Below are 23,689 nucleotides of genomic sequence, written 5' to 3'. Positions count from 1 at the left end.
ACAACATTTATTGGATATTTCAAACTTTTTTAACAAATCAAAAACTGAAAAATTGGGCGTGCAAAATTATTCAGCCCCCTTAAGTTAATACTTTGTAGCGCCACCTTTTGCTGCGATTACAGCTGTAAGTCGCTTGTGGTATGTCTCTATCAGTTTTGCACATCGAGAGACGGAAATTTTTTCCCAATCCTCCTTGCAAAACAGCTCGAGCTCAGTGAGGTTGGATGGAGAGCATTTGTGAACAGCAGTTTTCAGTTCTTTCCACAGATTCTCGATTGGATTCAGGTCTGGACTTTGACTTGGCCATTCTAACACCTGGATATGTTTATTTTTGAACCATTCCATTGTATATTTTGCTTTATGTTTTGGATCATTGTCTTGTTGGAAGACAAATCTCCGTCCCAGTCTCAGGTCTTTTGCAGACTCCATCAGGTTTTCTTCCAGAATGGTCCTGTATTTGGCTCCATCCATCTTCCCATCAATTTTAACCATCTTCCCTGTCCCTGCTGAAGAAAAGCAGGCCCAAACCATGATGCTGCCACCACCATGTTTGACAGTGGGGATGGTGTGTTCAGGGTGATGAGCTGTGTTGCTTTTACGCCAAACATAACGTTTTGCATTGTTGCCAAAAAGTTCAATTTTGGTTTCATCTGACCAGAGCACCTTCTTCCACATGTTTGGTGTGTCTCCCAGGTGGCTTGTGGCAAACTTTAAACAACACTTTTTATGGATATCTTTAAGAAATGGCTTTCTTCTTGCCACTCTTCCATAAAGGCCAGATTTGTGCAATATACGACTGATTGTTGTCCTATGGACAGAGTCTCCCACCTCAGCTGTAGATCTCTGCAGTTCATCCAGAGTGATCATGGGCCTCTTGGCTGCATCTCTGATCAGTCTTCTCCTTGTATGAGCTGAAAGTTTAGAGGGACGGCCAGGTCTTGGTAGATTTGCAGTGGTCTGATACTCCTTCCATTTCAATATTATCGCTTGCACAGTGCTCCTTGGGATGTTTAAAGCTTGGGAAATATTGTTGTATCCAAATCCGGCTTTAAACTTCTTCACAACAGTATCTCGGACCTGCCTGGTGTGTTCCTTGTTCTTCATGATGCTCTCTGCGCTTTTAACGGACCTCTGAGACTATCACAGTGCAGGTGTATTTATACGGAGACTTGATTACACACAGGTGGATTGTATTTATCATCATTAGTCATTTAGGTCAACATTGGATCATTCAGAGATCCTCACTGAACTTCTGGAGAGAGTTTGCTGCACTGAAAGTAAAAGGGGCTGAATAATTTTGCACGCCCAATTTTTCAGTTTTTGATTTGTTAAAAAAGTTTGAAATATCCAATAAATGTCGTTCCACTTCATGATTGTGTCCCACTTGTTGTTGATTCTTCACAAAAAAATACAGTTTTATATCTTTATGTTTGAAGCCTGAAATGTGGCAAAAGGTCGCAAAGTTCAAGGGGGCCGAATACTTTCGCAAGGCACTGTATATACTATAGTATTTTTTCATGTGGGATGTGCGTGTGTGTATGTGTGGCCGTTGTCCACAGTATTCACTTCTTCCCCCATATCAGTCTCAGATAAATGTCCTGACAGTCAGTTAATTGAGCTTACTTGAGACGCAGACGTCCCACCTAGAGCTCTAGAAATGCACATGCGCGACGCTACATGCTAATAGTATTAGTTAAAACGCAAACGTTCATTAAAATACACATGTTTGGTATTAAAATAAAGCTACAGTCATTGTGAATCTAGCCACCGTGTCAGATTTTTAAAATGCTTTTCGGCGAAAGCATGAGAAGCTATTATCTGATAGCATGCAACACCCCAAAAGACCCGTAGGGGATGTAAACAAAAGAATTAGCATAGTCGGCGCTACACAAACCGCACAATAAAATATAAAACATTAATTACCTTTGACCATCTTCTTTCTTTGCACACCTTGATGTCCCATAATCAATACTGGGTCTTTTTTTGGATTAAATCGGTCCATATATAGCCTAGATATCGATCTATGAAGACTGTGTGGAAAACGGAAAAAAAAGCGTTTCATAACGTAACGTCATTTTTTAAAAGTTAAAAATTCGACGATAAACTTTCACAAAACACTTCGAAATACCTTTCTAATGCAACTTTAGGTATAACTACACGTTAATAAGCTATAAAAATCATCAGGAGGCGATGTAAATTCGATAGCCTGCCGTGTGGAAAAATGTCCGGAAAAACACAGAGACAATGCCTCGGGTCGGTGGTCGGAGAGAATCGGTTCCCTTTGGGCGGATCTACCAAGAATCAATTCAGATTCAAATGAGGAGACTTTATAGATCCTGTGGTAGCTGTAGGTACTGCAAGCTCGGCCTCATATATTACGGTTCACCTTTAACAATTCATGGGAGTGGCGCATGGATATTTTTTTCCATCTCCAGTGATCAGATTTTCCTGCGCTTTTCGATGAAACAGACGTTCTGTTATAGTCACAGCCGTGATTTAAACAGTTTTGGAAACGTCTGAGTGTTTTCTATCCACACATACTAATCATATGCATATACTATATTCCTGGCCTGAGTAGCAGGACGCCAAAATGTTGCGCGATTTTTAACAGAATTTCCGAAAAAGTAGGGGGGAAGCTTAACAGGTTTTAATAACTCCCCTGACAACTCTGTTTTTTCCTTTCATGAATCTGTCCGTCTCTTTGGGGACTTTGGATGATGGGTGTGAGTGTGTGCTTCTGTGGCTGTGCAGATGGGTGTGTCATAAGTGTGTGTGTCTCTGTGTCTGTACTCTCTGTGACCTGTGAGTGACAGCACCACCACGGAGCTAATACAGTGCTAGATGATTCATTTATTTGGCCATCACCACTAAAGAGAAGAGAGACTGCTGAGTTGTGACAAGAATACCGAGACTGTGACTGACTGCAGAGAACCTCCCCAGGCCTATCTCAATGACACGGCAGCATATGTACTCTTTGCTGCCAGTCAGAGAGAAATTATTACCTGGAATTACTTTAACGACCATTCTCTATCAACACTGAGCAGCTGTAATAGAGATGTGACTCATTGATGAAGTCGAGGATGAGGAGTTGGCGGAGATACACAGATATGCCTTCAGTAGGCAGAGAAAGAGGGGGAGGAGTAGAGTAAGGAAGATAGGGGAAATAGATGAAAGGAAGCCTCAGAGAATAGATCACAATTTTCTTATTGAGAGAGAGAGAGAGAGAGAGAGAGAGAGAGAGAGAGAGAGAGAGAGAGAGAGAGAGAGAGAGAGAGAGAGAGAGAGAGAGAGAGAGAGAGAGAGAGTGAGAGTTACAGCAAGAGTAGGTAACTAGATTCAGCAGCGGACCAATTGTTGTAGGAGCAGCTGGTCGGGGGCCATAACATAATTATGATCATTTTAAGCACTTCAAATTGACTACAACTGAGCCCAAAACAGAGAGTGTATTTGAAAATAACAATCATTTCATACTTTGATTACGTTGAGACTGGATCACACCTTTTTTTTGTGGGAATGCTTCAACCAGACATGAAATATATATATATTTATTTATTAACAAAATAAATCACTTGTGGGCCAGTTGTGGCCCGTGGCCCACCTGTTGCTGACCCCTAGGATACAGTATGTGATTGTCTGCGTCTGTGTGTGTGTGTTGCAGATGTGTGATGGGTTATCCTACAGGATTCATCCCATTAACTGTGACTGCATGGGGAGAGATTGGCTCAGTCTTATCTCTTTACCATAGCTAACTGGTTAATTGGCTCAGTTAGCCTATAGCTCCGTAGCTAATAGCTTAGTTTATAGCTTAGCATGTAGGCTGGTTCTAATGCTGAGGATTTGACAGACTTCAACCAGCGTTGGAGTCTCAGCGTAGAGTTTAATATTAGTGTTCCTCAGCTAGGATGTGAACCCACTGACCCTCTAGTTATCTCTCTCTCTCTCTCTCTCTCTCTCTCTCTCTCTCTCTCTCTCTCTCTCTCTCTCTCTCTCTCTCTCTCTCTCTCTCTCTCTCTCTCTCTCTCTCTCTCTCTCTCTCTCTCTCTCTCTCTCTCTCTCCATATATATCTCTAATTTCTTCCCTAACCTCTGCTGGCTAAACTCAATCATTTAACATCCGGGACAGTGAAGTGTTTAGTTGGATTTTACAGTGCTTTCGGAAAAGTTTTCAGACCCCTTGACTTTTTCCAAATTTTGTTACATTACAGCCTTATTCTAAAATGGATTAAATAAAAACAAAATCCTCAGCAATCTACACACAATACCCCATGATGACAAAGCGAAAACAGGTTTTTAGACATTTTTGTAAATGTATTACAACTAACAAACAGAAATACCTTATTTACATAACCCTTTGCTATGAGACTCGAAACCATGCCATTAGGTTGAAGGAATTGTCTGTAGAGCTCCGAGACAGGATTATGTCAAGGCACAGATCTGGGGAAGGGTACAAAATCATTTCTGCAGCATTGAAGGTACCCAAGAACACAGTGGCTTCCATCATTCTTAAATGGAAGAAGTTTGGAACCACCAAGACTCATCATAGAGCTGTCCGCCCAGACAACAATCGGGGGAGAAGGGGGAGAAGGGCCTTGGTCAGGGAGGTGACAGGGAGGAAGGGGACCAAGAACCCAATGGTCACTCTGACAGAGCTCCAGAGTTCCTCTGGGGAGATGAGAGAACCTTCCAGAAGGACAACCATTGCTGCAGCACTCCGCCAATCAGGTCTTTATGGTAGAGTGGCCAAATGGAAGCCACTTCTCAGTAAAAGGCACATGACAGCCGACTTAGAGTTTTCCAAAAGGCACCTAAAGACTCTCAGACCATGAGAAACAATAATCTCTGGTCTGATGAAACCAAGATTGAACTCTTTGGCATGAATGCATCACATCTGGAAGAAACCTGGCACCATCCCTACAGTGAAGCATGGTGGTGGCAGCATCATGTTTTAGGGATGGTTTTCAGCGGCAGGGACTGAAAGAATAGTCAGGATCGAGGGAAAGATGAATGGAGCAAATTACTCAGGACTTCAGACTGGGATGAAGGTTCACCTTCCAACAGGACAACGACCCTAAGCACACAGCCAAGACAACGCAGGTGTGGCTTCGGGACAAGACTCTGAATGTTCTCGAGTGGCCCAGCCAGAGCCCCGACTTGAACCCGATCGAACATCTCTGGACAGACCTGAGAATTTCTGTGCAGCAACGCTCCCCATCCAACGTGACAGAGCTTGAGAGGATTTGAAGAGAAGAATGGGAGAAACTCCCAAAATACAGCTGTTTCAAGCTTTGTCACTATGGGGTATTGCATGTAGATTGATGAGAAAAAAACAACATTTTAATCAATTCTAGAATAAGGCTGTAACCTAACAAAATGTGGGAAAAGCCAAGGGGTCTGAATACTTTCCAAAGGCAGTGTAAAGTTGAATATGAATGTAGTGCTCTGGTCCTGTGTGCTCAGTTTAATGTCGCCTCCGCTGGGTTGGGAGCTGGCTGCCTCTTCCTATAGGGCATGATGGGAAGATGAACACCTCCTTAATGACCTCTCACTGTCACCTACAACCTGCTATTACCTGCAGACACACTGGACACTCTCTCTTCCTCCTTTCTACAGCATCTCTTTCTCTCGCTCTCTTTCTCTCTCTCTTTCCCTATTCATGGTTTTACTTCTGTCTGTGCACCACAGTGTGTGTTGGCGTCTGTAATGTGTGTTCGAGTTGATGTGTATAATTTATATTGCTGAGCGATTAGTGACTTTTGAGGTCGGTTCGGTTTTGGTTCGGTTATAAAAAAAATGATATAATCACAGTTTTCGGTTTCATTATTATTTATTTTCTTTACGTTAAATGCATTATGAAATAATGACATTACAATGATTTTAGAGCTTTTTAATGGAAATTCTAATGGAAATTCTAGTTCTTGACCTGATTTCTCTCTTGAATTATTTTATTTCTCTCTAGAGAAACATTGCATTGGGCTCACAAAAATAAATTAATGGAATTCAAATCATTTAACTGACGTCGGTCAATTAGTTGTTTAATAACTTAAAAATTAATAACTTTTTTTTTTAATAACTTAAAAATGTAATGTTGGTTAATCGCTCAGCACTAGTAATTTGTGTGAATGTGTATGTGTCCTGTAGCGTATGCTGTGTGTGCAGAAGGTGTGATCATCACAGCAATGTTCATTATTCACACTACCTAAACACACACACTACTACAGTATTTGGCGATACAGAGGACATTGCCTGACCTTATCTGACCTTTGTTGACATGTGCCACACAGGGGTCAGTTTAATTGGCAAGGTACAGACCTAGGGGACTCAGAGCACAGCTACCTGCTGAGACAGACAGATGGCAGCCTGGGACAAACATTAGCTTGGATGTTGTTGGTCTGGAGTTGAACCCTAAGTCCAAACAGAAAGCGCTGATCTAGTCAAAGGAATAGAATGGTTTATTATCCTCCTCCTGTGAGGAAATTCAAGAAAGAGAGAGAGAGAATCAGTCTATTAGCGACAGCCACGGCTCAACTCAAGAGAATTGATTCCAGTGGATACAGTTTAACTATACCAGGGAATATGTTAGTCCGAATCAGAAATCCACACAAAATCCATACTGTAGCGAAAGTATATGATGTGTATGTTAATGTTAACCTTTATGTGTGTGAGATTACCTGGGACAGAAGAAGCGTTTCAACAGCATTTCAAATGATTTAATGAATGTACTTGTTGACCTTGAAATCATCTAAAAAACGAGCACTTAACCACCATTAACCGTTAAAAGCATTTAGACATATAAGCAGGCGCTAGCTGGCTGTGTGCAGGCAGGGGTTAAGGTGGCCGTGGCTAATGGACAATTCTCCTCAGACAAGGTGTGTTGTGGTGCCGCAGGAGATAAAGCCAGCCTGTTTACTGATGCATTAAGTGGATGTGTGTGTGACAAGACTGTAAAGTGGGAGTTTTGAAAGGGCGTAACCACCATCCATTTTTTCTGTATGCTTTTCTCTCTCTCTCTATCTCTCTCTCTCTCCCTCTCCCCTCTCCCCTCTCCCTCTCCCTCTCCCTCTCCCTCTCTCTCTCTCTCTCTCTCTCTCTCTCTCTCCCTCTCCCCTCACCCCTCTCCCTCTCCCCTCTCCCCTCCCTCTCTCTCTCTCTCTCTCTCTCTCTCTCTCTCTCTCTATGTGTGTGTGTAAAACTGGCACACACTGTGCTGCACATATGTATATAATTTTGTATTATATCTGCAGTAGAACACAGAGTACATTTATCTCCCTCAACCTCTCTCTCATATCTGTGTGTTTAATGATGAGTAACCACAGGCAGGGATGTGAGCCGCAGAGCCCGCTCAGGCTATAAAGTAATGTCCCTCAATTTGGCTTACTTTATTACTCCAGTCACTTCCCTGCTGAATATTCCTTCTAGAATAGCCTCTCTCTCGCTCTCTCTCTCTCCTTCCTACTGCAATCTCTATTTTTCCCTCCTACTTCCTCCTCTCTACCTCTCCATGGGAAGGAACGTCTGATTAATACAGTATGAGCGGTAAGAAACCAGGGGAGGGAAGGAGGAAAGAAATTGATGTAGAGAGAGGAAGGAGAGGGGTTGATGGCAGAGAGCATAGATCGAAATGAATGGTCGATAGACAGATTAAAGAAAATGATAAGGCAGGAAAGTAGAGAGGAGGTGTCAGGGGTGTGAAGGAGTGGTAGATGGACTAATGAGAGGAAAGGAGGGAGGAGGTGTAACAGAGTGATGGATAAACAGATGAGAGGAGTGGGAAGGGGAGATGATGTATAAAGGACAGATGAGAGGAGGTTTCAGGGGTAAAGATTATCATTAGAGACACACGCCCCCTCCAGACTGGCTCTGATGTCACCACCTCCTCTACACTCCTCTCTGTATGTGGCGTGTGTGTTTGTATGTGCGTACCTGTAAAATTAAGGACAGGTAAACTGAGCTGAGAGAGAGAGAGAGACAGAGAGAGAGAGAGAGAGAGAGAGAGAGAGAGAGAGAGAGAGAGAGAGAGAGAGAGAGAAAAGCATACAGAAAAAATGACACCTGTTTTGGCATGGGCAGCGCCATTGAGGACATGACCATTTTGAAGTAGTCAACTGGGTGGGACTTAAGGAAGGACCACATAATTTCATCCAGGTCACCAGGATATATCAGCCAATGAATTATACTTGTGAGGAAACATTCCATAACTGCAGGTGGCAGTAAATCTCTCTCTCGCTTCTCTCAGTTCCATGTATGTAGTGAGTATTTTCACCCCCTATGTTTAACTTAATGATTGATGGTGATGAGTGGAACTCCTTACAGTAGGAGATACATTCAGGAACTAAGAGTGAGTCACTTCATGTCCCAGTTCTTCACAGGGCAGGCTATTTGAGGCCATAGCTTTGGGTTCTCAGATAAACCCTGACACGAATTATGTAAAGCATTCCTCACCTACACTGGATGAGTGCATTCTTTATCATCCTAATGCAAATTTTTTTCAACAGGCACTTCTCTAGCTTTCTCGGGAGATGGGTTGTATTTATACGGCTAGGGAGATGGGTTGTATTTATACGGCTAGGGAGATGGTTTGTATTTATACGGCTAGGGAGATGGGTTGTATTTATACGGCTAGGGAGATGGGTTGTATTTATACGGCTAGGGAGATGGGTTGTATTTATACGGCTAGGGAGATGGGTTGTATTTATACAGCTACGGAGATGGGTTGTATTTATACGGCTAGGGAGATGGGTTGTATTTATACGGCTAGGGAGATGGTTTGTATTTATACAGCTAGGGAGATGGGTTGTATTTATACAGCTAGGGAGATGGGTTGTATTTATACAGCTAGGGAGATGGGTTGTATTTATACAGCTACAGAGATGGGTTGTATTTATACGGCTAGGGAGATGGGTTGTATTTATACGGCTAGGGAGATGGGTTGTATTTATACGGCTAGGGAGATGGGTTGTATTTATATGACTAGGGAGATGGTTTGTATTTATACAGCTAGGGAGATGGGTTATATTTATACAGCTAGGGAGATGGGTTGTATTTATACATCTAGGGAGATGGGTTGTATTTATACAGCTAGTGAGATGGGTTGTATTTATACCGCTAGGGAGATGGGTTATATTTATACAGCTAGGGAGATGGGTTGTATTTATACATCTAGGGAGATGGGTTGTATTTATACAGCTAGTGAGATGGGTTGTATTTATACAGCTAGGGAGATTGGTTGTATTTATACGGCTAGGGAGATGGGTTGTATTTATACGGCTAGGGAGATGGTTTGTATTTATATGGCTAGGGAGATGGGTTGTATTTATACGGCTAGGGAGATGGGTTGTATATATATAGCTAGGGAGATTGGTTGTATTTATATGGGTAGGGTGATGGGTTTTATTTGTAATGGTAGGAAGATGGATTGTATTTATATGGGTAGGGTGATGGGTTGTATTTGTATGGGTAGGGTGATGGGTTGTATTTATATGGGTAGGGTGATGGGTTTTATTTATATGGGTAGGGTAATGGGTTGTATTTATATGGGTAGGGTGATGGGTTGTATTTATATGGGTAGGGTGATGGGTTGTATTTATATGGGTAGGGTGATGGGTTGTATTTAAATGTTTAGGGTGATGGGTTTTATTTATATGGGTAGGGTGATGGGTTGTATTTATATGGGTAGGGTGATGGGTTGTATTTATATGGGTAGGGTGATGGGTTGTATTTATATGGGTAGGGTGATGGGTTGTATTTATATGGGTAGGGTGATGGGTTTTATTTATAATGGTAGGAAGATGGGTTGTATTTATATGGGTAGGAAGATGGGTTGTATTTATATGACTAGGGAGATGGGTTGTATTTATATGACTAGGGAGATGGGTTGTATTTATATGGGTAGGGTGATGGGTTGTATTTATATGGGTAGGGTGATGGGTTGTATTTATATGGGTAGGGTGATGGGTTGTATTTATATGGGTAGGGTGATGGGTTTTATTTATAATGGTAGGAAGATGGGTTGTATTTATATGGGTAGGAAGATGGGTTGTATTTATATGACTAGGGAGATGGGTTGTATTTATATGACTAGGGAGATGGGTTGTATTTATATGACTAGGGAGATGGGTTGTATTTATACAGCTAGGGAGTTGGGTTGTATTTATACGGCTAGGGAGATGGGTTGTATTTATCCGGCTAGGGAGATGGGTGGTATTTATATGACTAGGGAGATGGGTTGTATTTATATGACTAGGGAGATGGGTTGTATTTATATGACTAGGGAGATGGGTTGTATTTATACGGCTAGGGAGATGGGTTGCATTTATACGGCTAGGGAGATGGGTTGTATTTATACAGCTAGGGAGATGGTTTGTATTTATACAGCTAGGGAGATGGGTTGTATTTATACAGCTAGGGAGATGGGTTGTATTTATACAGCTAGGGAGATGGGTTGTATTTATACAGCTAGGGAGATGGGTTGTATTTATACAGCTAGGGAGATGGGTTGTATTTATACAGCTAGGGAGATGGGTTGTATTTATACAGCTAGGGAGATGGGTTGTATTTATACAGCTGGGGAGATGGGTTGTATTTATACAGCTAGGGAGATGGGTTGTATTTATACAGCTAGGGAGATGGGTTGTATTTATACAGCTAGGGAGATGGGTTGTATTTATACAGCTAGGGGATGGGTTGTATTTATACAGCTAGGGAGATGGGTTGTATTTATACAGCTAGGGAGATGGGTTGTATTTATACAGCTAGGCAGATGGGTTGTATTTATACAGCTAGGCAGATGGGTTGTATTTATACAGCTAGGGAGATGGGTTGTATTTATACAGCTAGGGAGATGGGTTGTATTTATACAGCTAGGGAGATGGGTTGTATTTATACGGCTAGGGAGATGGGTTGTATTTATACAGCTAGGGAGATGGGTTGTATTTATACGGCTAGGGAGATGGGTTGTATTTATACAGCTAGTGAGATGGGTTGTATTTATACAGCTAGGCAGATGGGTTGTATTTATACAGCTAGGGAGATGGGTTGTATTTATACAGCTAGGGAGATGGGTTGTATTTATACGGCTAGGGAGAGGGGTTGTATTTATACAGCTAGGCAGATGGGTTGTATTTATACAGCTAGGCAGATGGGTTGTATTTATACGGCTAGGGAGATGGGTTAGAGTCTATACACCTGTCAGCGGCGGGTGTGGCTGAAATAGTCGAATCCACAAATTTGAAAAGGTTTCCACATACCTTTGTATATATACAGTAGTTTATTACTCCATTGAATAATGCAACCAAACCATATTACACTCTTGAATAATGTAACAAGTCACAAGCATGTGCAGACAACTAAATGGTTTATTTTCTCGTCTGAAGGCGACACTCGTTACATTTTAGCTTCAAAAGCACAGAGTTGCTAACATCACGTCTTCAATAAGTAACGTTAGCCTAACAAAATTGAACGATTAGTACTCTCATACAAATATAAAAGTACAATATGTCTACCTTACATTACAACAAACCTGGCTTCTTTTATCCATATAATGCATATCATTACATCTGGTATAAGCTCATTTCAACGAGATGTTCTATATGGAAGTCCATTTACATGAAATGCCTATCAGGTAGGAAGGTAAGACCCAGATGCAGACAACATCAAATGAACAATGGTTTAATAATCCAACAGGGGCAGGCAACAGACAGGTCAAGGTAGGCAGAGGTCAGTAAACCAGAGGTGGGGCAACACCTGGAGGGTGGTGGAGACAATCACAAAGACAGGTGAAATAGATCAAGGTGTGACAATGCCTCATGACTTGTCAACATGCACAATTAGTCTGTGCTTCAGTCTGACCAACTGTAGCCTACTGATAACAACCATAGCTGCAGGTAGCCTAGAGTCTGCTATGCGCTCTGATCCCATCTGGGCCTGGCCAGGGGAGATGTAACTTCATGCTTTTATAGCCTAAACTATGTAGCCTAAAATAGGCCCATTTATGTGTGTTCTGAGAAAATGTGAATGTGATCAAATTTGGTTTATAGTCAAACTTCAGGAGGCTAGGCTACCTAGGCCTTTTTAATCCAAAATGATTGACTGGAATCAATCAACACAATAGTGATGACATACTGTATGAGTATATTGTTTTAAAACGATATATATAAATCATATGACCTGATTTGAAAAATAATCTGGTCCCATCATAGCCCACATAAAACCTTTTTTTTACAACAATTTCTTTTACCATGTCATATTCTACAACTAGGGTCCGGAGTTGGTTTGGTTAGCCTACTACCAGATCAAGAAAAAGGCCCCAGAAAAACTATTTCCCCCCCTCCACTCTGGGACCTGTGGTGCCACCTCTGAAATCACCACACAATGTTACAAATTAAAAAACATCCGATTCGTATGATCTGCATTTTTGTTGGTGGCTGATGAGCTTCCATCGTTTTATGTGGCTTAGTGCAGCCGGCATCTACTGTGACAATTTCAGAATATAACATGCTGTTACTGCAATTTCAGGTAAAAACTCAATAAAACAAGACTCAAAAAAACATTGCTGTTTAAAGGTCTTACTCACATCAGGTACGGAGAGAGTGATCACGCAGTCGTCCGGAACAGCTGGTGCTCTCATGCAAGTTTCAGTGTTACTTGACTCAAAGCGAGCATAGAAGTAATTTAGCTCGTGTCACTGGGCAGCTCATGGCTATGCTTCCCTTTGTAGTTTGTAATAGTTTGCAGAGGGGTTGAGACATAAATGACCAGAGAGGTGGAGAGAGTGGGAACACCCTATTGCTTGTGTGTGTGTGTGTGTGTGTGTGTGTGTGTGTGTGTGTGTGTGTGTGTGTGTGTGTGTGTGTGTGTGTGTGTGTGTGTGTGTGAAAAAGAGATACATCACTTTTATTTCTCACACAGGCCCACTGCTGAGCTCTCTCTCACTCTTTTTTGATTTCTCTCTCGCTCTCTCTCACTCACTCTCTCACTCTCTCTCTCTGAGAAAGAAAGCAGGCTGAGAACATTCTACAGCCACACACTTGTATGTGTGTGTGTGTGTGTATGTGTTAGAATTTTCTGTGTTTTGAATTTGCCTTGTTAAAAACGTGATGGAAAAGCTTTTGACATTTCTCAGATAAAAGGCATTGTGCAATTTGTCTGCCCTTTTACAGTGCATCACAATGTGAACATGTTCAAATGGCTCTTTTGGTCCCTTGAGATTGTGGTTCAGGCCATTAGTGATGCGATCATTATGATGGTCAAATACCAGATTGATATTGTATGTCTAGAAAGATGTGTGTCCGTGTGTATACACACACACAAATACAAAGATGATGTGTACCTGTTAGAGAGGATTGGCTCCAGTCCGAGCCTCAGGCTATGATTACACTCTGACAAATTAGCTCCAATGTTAAGAGCAGCAAACCATCATCATAACAAATCATAACTTTGGCTCTCTTATTTCACAAAATATAGTCTGGTGTTCAGTAAACTTTTGAGGAATATAATTTGTCTCAATACATCAACTAAACAATCGCACCCTTTCAGATCCCTTAACATCATGCTCTTACTCCTCATCCCCCTCTCCTCTCTCTTTCTCCTCATCCCCCTCTCCTCTCTCCTTCTCCTCATCCCCCTCTCCTCTCTCTTTCTCCTCATCCCCTCTCCTCTCTCTTTCTCCTCATCCCCCTCTCCTCTCTCTTTCTCCTCATCCCCCTCTCCTCTCTCTTTCTCCTCATCCCCTCTCCTCTCTCTTTCTCCTCATCCCTCTCTCCTCTCTCTTTCTCCTCATCCCCCTCTCTTCTCTCTTTCTCCTCATCCCCCTCTCCTCTCTTGTTCTCCTCATCCCCCTCTCCTCTCTCGTTCTCCTCATCCCCCTCTCTTCTCTCTTTCTCCTCATCCCCCTCTCTTCTCTCTTTCTCCTCATCCCCCTCTCCTCTCTCTTTCTCCTCATCCCCTCTCCTCTCTCGTTCTCCTCATCCCCCTCTCTTCCCTCTTTCTCCTCATCCCCCTCTCTTCTCTCTTTCTCCTCATCCTCCTCTCCTCTCTCTTTCTCTCGGCCAGGTGAGGATGACGAGGATGAAGAGTGCGGCGAGGAGAAGCTGCCGTCCTGTTTCGACTACGTCATGCACTTCCTCACCGTCTTCTGGAAGGTTCTGTTTGCGTTCGTGCCCCCGACAGACTACTGGAACGGCTGGGCCTGCTTCGTGGTGTCCATCTGTATGATCGGCCTGCTCACAGCCTTCATCGGGGACCTGGCCTCCCACTTCGGCTGCACCGTGGGCCTCAAGGACTCTGTCACCGCCGTGGTGTTCGTGGCCCTGGGGACCTCCGTGCCAGGTAATATTATAAACTAACCCTGGTGTTTATGCTAGATGTACTTGCTTTGTAATGTTGACAGTAGCACTCCTTTTACAGTAGCATTTAACCTAGATGTACTACTATGTAATGATTGCGGTAACGTTTTTCCTACAAAAGTCCTCTAGAATTAGGGCATGATTCAAACCATATCGCGTAAATTCATCACTACAGCATGATTGAAATGTAAAGGCGATGTTCTCGCGTTGGCAGAGACTGCAATCACGGTAAACGCTGTGTATGTCGGCTCAGTCTGAAATTACCTTTACATTTCAATCGCGCCATAGCGCTGAACTTCCGCGATACGGATTGAATCGAGCCCTTAATCGCTCCGAACACTCCCAGTGTCCAGTGTTCACCTCCCACCATTCATTTACACTGCTTACACCCCAGCTAGATACATGTATACATGACATGTTAGTCAGTGGCCGATGCTCTGTTCCTGAGCAGCTTAACATCACCGTATACAAGTGAGTGGGTTGAACAAGAGCCTAAATAAATACACATGGAACATCAGTTCAACCCCTCAAAGCTACCATGGCATAAACCTCACACTCCTATGATGAATATTATTGCACAACCATAAGTGTATGGAATGGAAAAGGTTGAAACAGAGTAATTGCTAGTAGGAGAGATGTCAGGCGTGGCTTAGTCCAGAAGATGGCTGATGTCTTTAGAGGCAGAAGATGGGCAGTGACTCAGATGTGAAGCCAAACACACACACACACACACACACACACACACACACACACACACACACAGCTTAATAGCTTTCAACTGGGACTGATACAGTGCTTAGCTAATTAGCTAATTAGCTCTCAGTTCATGTATTGTACACTGAGCTGCATCACAGACCTGCTGACCAGCCAGCCACTGTAGTTCACTCAGGACTCACCGCTCTGACACTTCTAGACATTACTCCTGAAACACTGTTCCCCTCACTTCACCAATACTGTAAACCCCATTTCACAAGCACAAAGGACAAAGATGTGCAAAGAAACAGTACAAGCAGTCAATATTCTTTGTGTCTGTCATTCTGTTTGTTTGCACAAGGCATGTTGTGTGTGCATGGGTAACTTTCCAACAGAGTACACACGTAGTGGCTTCCTAATTTGAACCCTGCCTCCCTGCCTCACCATGCTCACACAGACACACACCGCTGCACTGCTTCGCCACCCATGTTCATTAGTATTGAGTCATTTCTCATGGGGATCAGGTGTTGTGCGGTGTCCTGCCCTTTAGAATATGATGCATTACTCTACACAGGAGCGATAACAATAACCGAGGGGGTTAAGCTAGCATTAGCCGCCATAGCGCTGTGCTGCTGTGCTGCTGTGCTGCTGTGTAAATGGACCCTGCTGGAGCCCTCACACCACACCTCTCACCCCACTGTAATTATAGTCAATACAAAGGCACAAAGGCCACAGCCACACGTCTCAATGAGCCTCGTTTGTCATGGTTAGTGAGCCAGAGAAGAACATCAGCAACCCATATAAAAGTAACATAGAGGGAGGTCAGATTGTGTGTGTGTGTGTGTGTGTGTGTGTGTGTGTGTGTGTGTGTGTGTGTGTGTGTGTGTGTGTGTGTGTGTGTGTGTGTGTGTGTGTGTGTGTGTGTGTGTGTTTCAAAATAAATTAAGTATGATAAAGAGCACACTGAGGAGAATATGTAAAACTCTGCATTTAATCATGCAATGTCATTGTTTCTAGTGCTATGGACTACTCCTCCTATAGGGGCCTTACTATGCAAACAGCCAATGGCAGCCAATGGCTGATAGATCAATCCAAGACGCCGTCTGTAGGCGTGAGCATGATATTCATCATGGAGGTGTGGATAGCTTACGGGGTGCACTGTCACAGACATTCCTAACATACAGTATCTAGAGAAATGAGAAGCTCGCTACTGTCCTTCCTGACTCACTAGAACCATGATTGGATAGCGGGAGTGTGGGAGCATCAAGTCATGTGAGAACACTCCCAGCACACAGGAAGTGACATCATCACCATCACTTCCTCCTGGCCTTGCCAGGAAGGGAGAGCAGCGACGGACAAGGCCATGGAGGCCCAATTGCCATAGTAACCGATATAGCCATTAACGGCAGCTGCAGCAGAGAGAGGATGCTGCTGCATGTTAATAGGCCCGGAGGGAGCAGCAGATGTGTAGTAGGCAGTTAAATGGCTGGTGATTGTAGGGCTTGTCAAAGATAACAGTCTCCACTGTGACTGTGTGATGTCACAGCCAGGAAGTGATTAGCAGGCAAGCTCTTATCATAGAGATGGAACTGGGAGGTGTAAAACAGTCTCAGGAGCTTATGCCTTCTTCTATCTGCTTTAGAAAAGCCATTATCTTGGAGGTAGAGAGGAGCCAGGTTTTGCTGTATACGGTCTTGATTGGGCAGAGGAGATTGAGTATATGGTGTAGGATAGAGAGGAGCAAGAAGAAGGACAACACAGTCACACAGAGATGCTCTCTCTGCCCACACACACTATCCTTACACAATCACAGCCGCCAATTGGACTACAGTGCGTGTGTGTGTGGCAGTGCTGGAAATCACTGCCTGGGGTTGGAAACTGCGCACACACAAGCACACAGCCCACAGCCCACACACACGCACGAGCACACACACACACCATGCAGGGACAAACAATCTCTCTATTTCATCTGACAGTACATACTGTGCAATTCTATGTCCGACAGTCCTCGCTACACAAATGTCCCTCCCGTATCAAAGGGTAGCTGCAGTAGTCCCCACCCTGTTGTGTGTGTGCTTGCGTGCATGTCCCTTTCTATAGATGCTCTGGTTTGTGTTGTCGAGAACTGTGAGGCTGCGGCGTTCCCAGTGTCCCCTCCCCTCCCTCCATTCCCTCCATCCCTCCTTCCATTCTCAGTGAAGCTGCACAGTATGATGATTAGTGCAGACACTTACGAGGCAACCCCTGTCTGTTCTGCATCAGCCTTTCGCCACTCCACAGCTCTCTCCCGTGTCTTTCTGTCCGTCCTGCTTTTGTCCTCACCCTGGATTCTGCTCAGGGGATCCGACCACACTGTTATCATAGAGAGAGAGAGCCTTTTGTCCAGTCTGCCGCACAAAGACTGCTGCACTGCCAACGCCTGGCTCAGTCTACTGTACTGCAGCTCTCCCTCTCTCTCTCTCGCTCTCTCCCACAGACATCTAAATACACCACACTATCCAGCTAGCTAGAGCATTCTCTGTAGAGAGAAGATTGAAGACGTTGCGAGTTTTAATGTCACATGCACGAGTACAGTGAAAATGTCTTTCTTGCTAGCTCTAAACCCAACAATGCAGTAATCAATAACAATGTAATACTACAAATAACAAGGTAGAACAAAAACACACAAGAAATAATAAGAACTGTCATTGAACAATACATGGGCCAGAAGAAGATTTAACCAATCAATTTACTCATAGAGACAGAAAGAGATAAAAAGACAAATATCTCAGTTAAACTGTTGTGTGGATGGCTGCTTCATGACTCTGTACATAGCTCCAGTACTTAAAATAACAATTCACCCATTTTGAATGTTATAACATTTTTGAGCATCTCTGAGTGATGTTCTATCGAATCCCAGGGTCATTTCATGTTTTCATGTGCATTACAGCCGGTACGCGAGTTTTGCATCGTATGATAGAACATTGCTCAGAGATGCACAAAAATTATGTAACATAAAAAATGGGTTATACATTTACTTTATGTTTTTCAATCGTATTTCTTCCTGGGTCTTGGTCCAGTGGTTTTCCAGCCCAGTGCAAGGCCCGAGTGGCCAGTCGGCAGGCATGGGATCAAGGGACAAGTCCCTGTGAGTACTATCCAGTCACTGGACATGAGATGGATTATTTTTAAGTGATGAATCTTCCTCAGTTACACGTTACAGCTCTCAGACCAGTCATTACTCAGCATCTGTTCTAAATCAATCACAGATACTTTATTCACTAGTGTGGTCCAGTAATGACCACACTTCCATGTCGGTGCCCGTCTTGTGCCATGTTGAAGTTAGCAGAGCTAGATTCCCAGTGAATAGTGCCACTCGAGGCCAATGACCATGGTATCATGTCCAGCTGGCTAGAGCCTGATGCCAGCTCAGTGAATGGAGTCACCCTGGAGAGTAATTTGTCTCAACCTGGCCTTTCTCGCTAAATCTCGGGCACCAGGAAAATAAAAGGGAAGGGTGCACAGAGGAAGTGAGGAGGGACCGAGGGACAGAAATGGGAATAAAACAGAGTGCTCTGTCACTTGCCAATGAAAGACATCTCAAACATTAGACTGGGTTCCTTGACTCTCTATGAAAGCACTTTCTCCTGGCAAGGTAACTGCAACTTAGCATAAACAGCTGGCTCCACTCCAGAAATTGAATGGTGTCTTCCTGCTGGGCTGCTGTTGTTCCTACAGCAAACTGTTTAAATCCAGACACATAGCCGGCCATTTATGGAGAAGATTGTGTGCTTGCCTCGGGTATTGATCTGGGTCTGGGGGAAAGAGACCCAGACAGATGACTTCTGCTGAGACGGAACTCCTGTCCCTGCAACGGTGACAATTTTGCTCCCTGATTATAGTCTGCAGACATTACATTGAATTATGTCTTATGAAACAATGCTGTTCAGTGTTTTTTAGACTTTTAATTAATATGGAGCTTTTTTGTTTTGCCTCTCACCCTTTACCCACACCCTCTGCCCCATACCCCATCACCATTAATTCCCCCAATCCAATAACATTTTCCCAATCCGTATTGAATCACACACACAACACCCTCCTCCCCTCCATCCTCTCTTCCCTTTCTTCCAGACACCTTTGCCAGTAAGGTGGCAGCCATCCAGGACCAGTATGCTGATGCATCCATCGGCAACGTGACGGGCAGCAACGCGGTCAACGTGTTCCTGGGCATCGGCGTGGCCTGGTCCATCGCCGCCATCTACCACAACTCCAAGGGCAACGACTTCAAGGTAGACCCGGGGAGCCTGGCCTTCTCCGTCACCCTCTTCACCATCTTTGCGTTCATCTGCGTGGGAGTGCTGATGTACCGGCGGCGACCTTCGATCGGCGGCGAGCTGGGGGGTCCGCGGACTCCCAAGATACTGACCACCATGCTGTTTGTCAGCCTGTGGCTGCTTTACATTCTGTTCTCCTCACTGGAGGCCTACTGCCACTTCAGGGCCTTCTAAACAGCTACAAACTTAAGGAGGCCCTAGAAGAGCTAACCGGAGACAAGAAGGAGGAAACAGCAGCAGTGAAAAACGTTTTTCTCTTGTCGTTAATAACCCCGACCCAACTCACCCAACCCTGACCCACCTCCCCCTTTTAAGAAGTGAAAGATCCCTCCCCTAGTGCTTAATAAGGGATGAGACTGGTTGTTCAGGCGAGGAGAGGCCTGTCAGCGCTGGGACAGAGAAACCTGTAGAATGACAGTTGTGTGTGTGTGCGTGTGTGTGTGTGTGTGTGTGTGTGTGCGTGTGTGTGTGTGTGTGTGTGTGTAGCTGTTTGTTATGTCTCTCACTACCCAGCAACCCTATAGAAACAGCATCGTCGACGCCTGGCGCTCATTTCAAACTAAACACTAGACATTTGAGTGAAATCCTTTAATAATTCCCATACCACCATTATTGATATGTATATGCATGAACATCAAAAGAAACAAAGATACGGCTGTTCACAAGCATAGTGGGTGGGGAGTAACAGGTACTTTTGAAGAAAGTCTCTTGTCTGTGTGTTAGTCTTAATAAATCTCAGTTAGGGCCTGGCTGCAAGAGCTGCTCACCACCTTCTGACCCTCGGTTTGATCCCCAGTAGAACATCTGATTAGGTGTCCTCTGTTCTTTTATCTTGCTGTAGATGTAGTTGTGTTAAAAGAGTTTAGCATACTTTTACCTTTAAGGCCGTATCGTGATTGAATGGCCAGCGTTACCATTTTAACTATCAGATAACTCGTTGTCAACTTACATTATCATTTTCAAAACTATCCCAAGATTGCATTTCCAGTTTAGTCAATAGGGGTTTCACCACCACCATGCTTGATTCAAATTGCAATAGAATGCAGAGAGACCGCACTGGATCGCCCTCTGCATTAGCTTCATCCATTGGCTACACATCTTTCAGCAGCCTCTCACTATTGGCTCTTTCTCTCTATCTTTGTGTCTAAGCTCCTACCAGACTGGTCTTTTTATCAGTCTCAGTCCTCAAGGGCTCTACAGTCATTTCTTAACCACTAACCCTAACCAGAAACCCTTTACCCCTCACCCCTATCATAAACCCACCCTCAACACCCCTATCATAAACCCACCCTCAACACTCCTATCATAAACCCCTCAACACTCCTATCATAAACCCCTCAACACTAAACCCTCTTTCTCTCTCCACTGAGCTGCACATCTTCATTTTTTAAAACATTAAATGGAATATTTCAATAAACAATATCTTAAACATAAAATACATCAATTGTAATGGTGGATAGATGTGTAGATTAAAAGGTTCCTATAATGCAGTAGCTACAGGGACATTTTACAGACGTTCAAAGTGAAGCTGGTGAGAAATACATTGACTGACTATTTTCTATTTTCTGAGGTAAAGGCTTTTGCCTTAATGATGCAATCTTTTGAATCCATCTAACTGCCAGTCCCCAGATATAAGGGTTTACATCCAAGACTGTTACTCCGCGTCCAGTTCAGACACATCAGGCAGGTCAGTGTGTGGAAGAGGAAGACGGTCCACATTATTTGATGAATACCCCGAGTTTCCTACTGAGTTGGTTTAATACACAATACTTGATGTGTAACGTAACAATGAAGTAAAAGTAATCGTAGTTTGGTTTAGAAAATTAAGACTTTGTCTCGTTCTTGTCATTTCTCACCACAGAAGTTGCAGCCCCTGAGAAGGTTCCATCTAGGTTAAAGTACTTATATGGAAGCCAAGTGGAGTTTACTCCTATTTTGCCAAAGGGAACTATTTCTAATGGAAACTCCAGTAACAGCTTAGCCAGAATATGAGTGTGTTTTCTAACACACTGACGTTTCTTAACACCACCAAAAAGATCCCTGTGTGGTACTTAAAGCCTTGGTATTGTTTGACCGAAACAGAACATTTCTAATTCCAAATTTGGATGAAAACATTCACATTTCGTGGAGATGGGTTGATGTTTCGAATTGAAGGAAAAACATTGCACTGGTTCCCGTGTTTCTAATGAAAAGGATGACATTGTTTATATGCTGACGATGACTCTGCTGTTACATGATTATACATTATGACCTTTCTCTGATCTGAAAAGGTTACTATGACATTGAAATACTAAAAAAGACCTTTCCTCCAACCCTAATACTCAACTAACCAACTACAAATGACAAGAAGAGGAGGAAGAGAAAGAAAGAACATGTGAAGTACAGCCATACATTGTGTACTGGTGCAGTGAAGCACAAGGACTTCTCCTGCCCAGCATGTGTTGCTATAGTGTACGTCTGCACTGTGACTGTGCAGCATCTCTCTGTGTCCTCTACCCTGCCCACATGCCATGTCCATATTTTGGAATGTTAATTGTTAATTAATGTGCTACTTGTTCACACTGTGCATGAATGATAACATGTCTGTATATACTAAGCAGTATCCCATTCGTTGATGTTGACGGAGGTTTGAATGTTGTATAGGTTTTGACTTTTTTTTTTTTATGTACTATAACCTAATGTTTTATTTTAAGTTGAATGATGTATTTGGTAACTTGCACATTAAATTTAAAAAAGGCAATATCTGCTGTTGTTGAATGAGGGTGAGAACTTAACGAGTTACGTATCTTAAGGGAGTTGCATGGGTATTTGTACAAAAGACAATGCTTGCTTATAATGACATGGCTGGTTGTATTATTTGACAGTGTAAAGGCTATTTTGTCATTGAAGAGATAATATGTGTATATACTGTACATTGTTACCAGAGAGAGGTCTGATACCTCCACATATCTTAGTGAATTCTACATATTTATTTTAAAACCCTCACTAAACTCAAGAATGACAAATATTGCCTTTTTGGAGAAGTATTTTGCTTTAAATGCTTGTTTTGCTCTCGCTCTCTTTTCCTTCCGTGCTGAACAGTGTTTCGTCGTAGATATCTGAAAAGTGTGTCAGTTCGTCATGCGGGGTGGATTCCTTCTTCAACTCAAGATCTGTCTGTCTGTCAACCTGGTATGTGCCCAGCCATCTGTCTCTCTGGCTGGCCGGTACTGTACCTGCCTATATGTCTCTGTCCCTGTTCAGTGTCTGTCTGTCTGTCTGTTGGTACCTGAGGTGCGTCATCTGATTTACACCACCACCGCCCACTGCTCAGATGGACCGTCGTTTTTCAGGGTTCTAATATATTTCACTTTCTCATTCTTTTCCCTCCTTGCATTCGCACTTTCTCACTGTTTAGCTCTCTCTCTCTCTTCTTTAACTTTCTCTCAACCTTCACCTCTCGATCTGTCCTTTCCTTGCTGTCTCTCTTTAACAGGGTTTAGTTGGCTATTTGTTTTGTCTTTTTGTTTGATTCTAATTGATAGAATATCATGAATTTGTCTTATTTTGTTGGTGTTGTCTGTGTTTTTTCTTTGTGTCGCACAAACGAATAGGAAGACATTACACTAACTGTGATTACTCTACATGGTACACTTCTAACACAGAAAATAAAGTTTGGAATACCCTGTTTCAAAGACCCTTGAGTGGAGTTGTTTTGTGGGTCTGCATGTGGAGCGAAGTGTGCTGTGATGTCAGTGTTCTTAAAACTGTTGAAATACATCAGAAAAATTAGTCGCCTTTATGCTTCCAAATTGTAGTTCAGCCAGTGTCCATCCACACGTTGATGTCATTCTTCGCTCTAGCCTCCAAACACAAGAGCACCTGGAATTAAGTGCTCTCTATGTCACATTGCAGGTTGTGAAATCTTCAAAAGTGTGTGTGTGCGTGTTTAGGAGACGTTTCCCTCAGCTGGATGAAGTGTGTTTAAAAGGTAGAGAGTTCACTAGTGGGAAGTCTGGGACAGTGCCACTCAACAGCGAAACTGTTAATCAACCTGAGTGTGAAATCGGGCACCACACTTTGCCTCTCCCAGAATAGTGTTGATTACTGTAGCAGAGAGATAACCTTATCTCTCTCTCTCTCTATCTCTCTCTCTCTCTCTCTCTCTCTCTCTCTCTCTCTCTCTCTCTCTCTCTCTCTCTCTCTCTCTCTCTCGTCTCTCAATCTCTTGTCTCTCCCCTTTCAATCTCTTGTCTCTCCCCTTTCAATCTCTTGTCTCTCCCCTGTCAATCTCTTGTCTCTCCCAAGCGGAATTTAAAAATATATTTTAATATATTACAAGTATATGAATGTATACTTAAATAT

The 23,689-nt window shown here is 43.2% G+C and overlaps 1 protein-coding gene across 2 annotated transcripts in view; it reads left to right on the top strand.

Annotated features, from left to right (window-relative positions):
• The window catches only part of LOC112255898 (sodium/calcium exchanger 1), a 192,737-nt gene extending 169,716 nt beyond the window's left edge, over positions 1-23,021 (top strand). For both annotated transcript variants that reach the window (XM_024428746.2, XM_024428738.2), the window contains exons 6-7: positions 14,047-14,322; positions 19,143-23,021. In XM_024428746.2, coding sequence (XP_024284514.1) covers positions 14,047-14,322; positions 19,143-19,519 — 653 coding nt within the window. In that variant the 3' untranslated portion in view covers positions 19,520-23,021. The remainder of the gene's footprint in view (positions 1-14,046; positions 14,323-19,142) is intronic.
• The last annotated feature ends 668 nt before the right edge of the window (positions 23,022-23,689 follow it).

This window comes from Oncorhynchus tshawytscha, linkage group LG01, assembly GCF_018296145.1.
Source record: "Oncorhynchus tshawytscha isolate Ot180627B linkage group LG01, Otsh_v2.0, whole genome shotgun sequence".
Classification (NCBI taxonomy): domain Eukaryota; kingdom Metazoa; phylum Chordata; class Actinopteri; order Salmoniformes; family Salmonidae; genus Oncorhynchus; species Oncorhynchus tshawytscha.
Note: the sequence above shows the minus strand (reverse complement) of the source record. Positions and strands in the feature narration are given on the sequence as shown.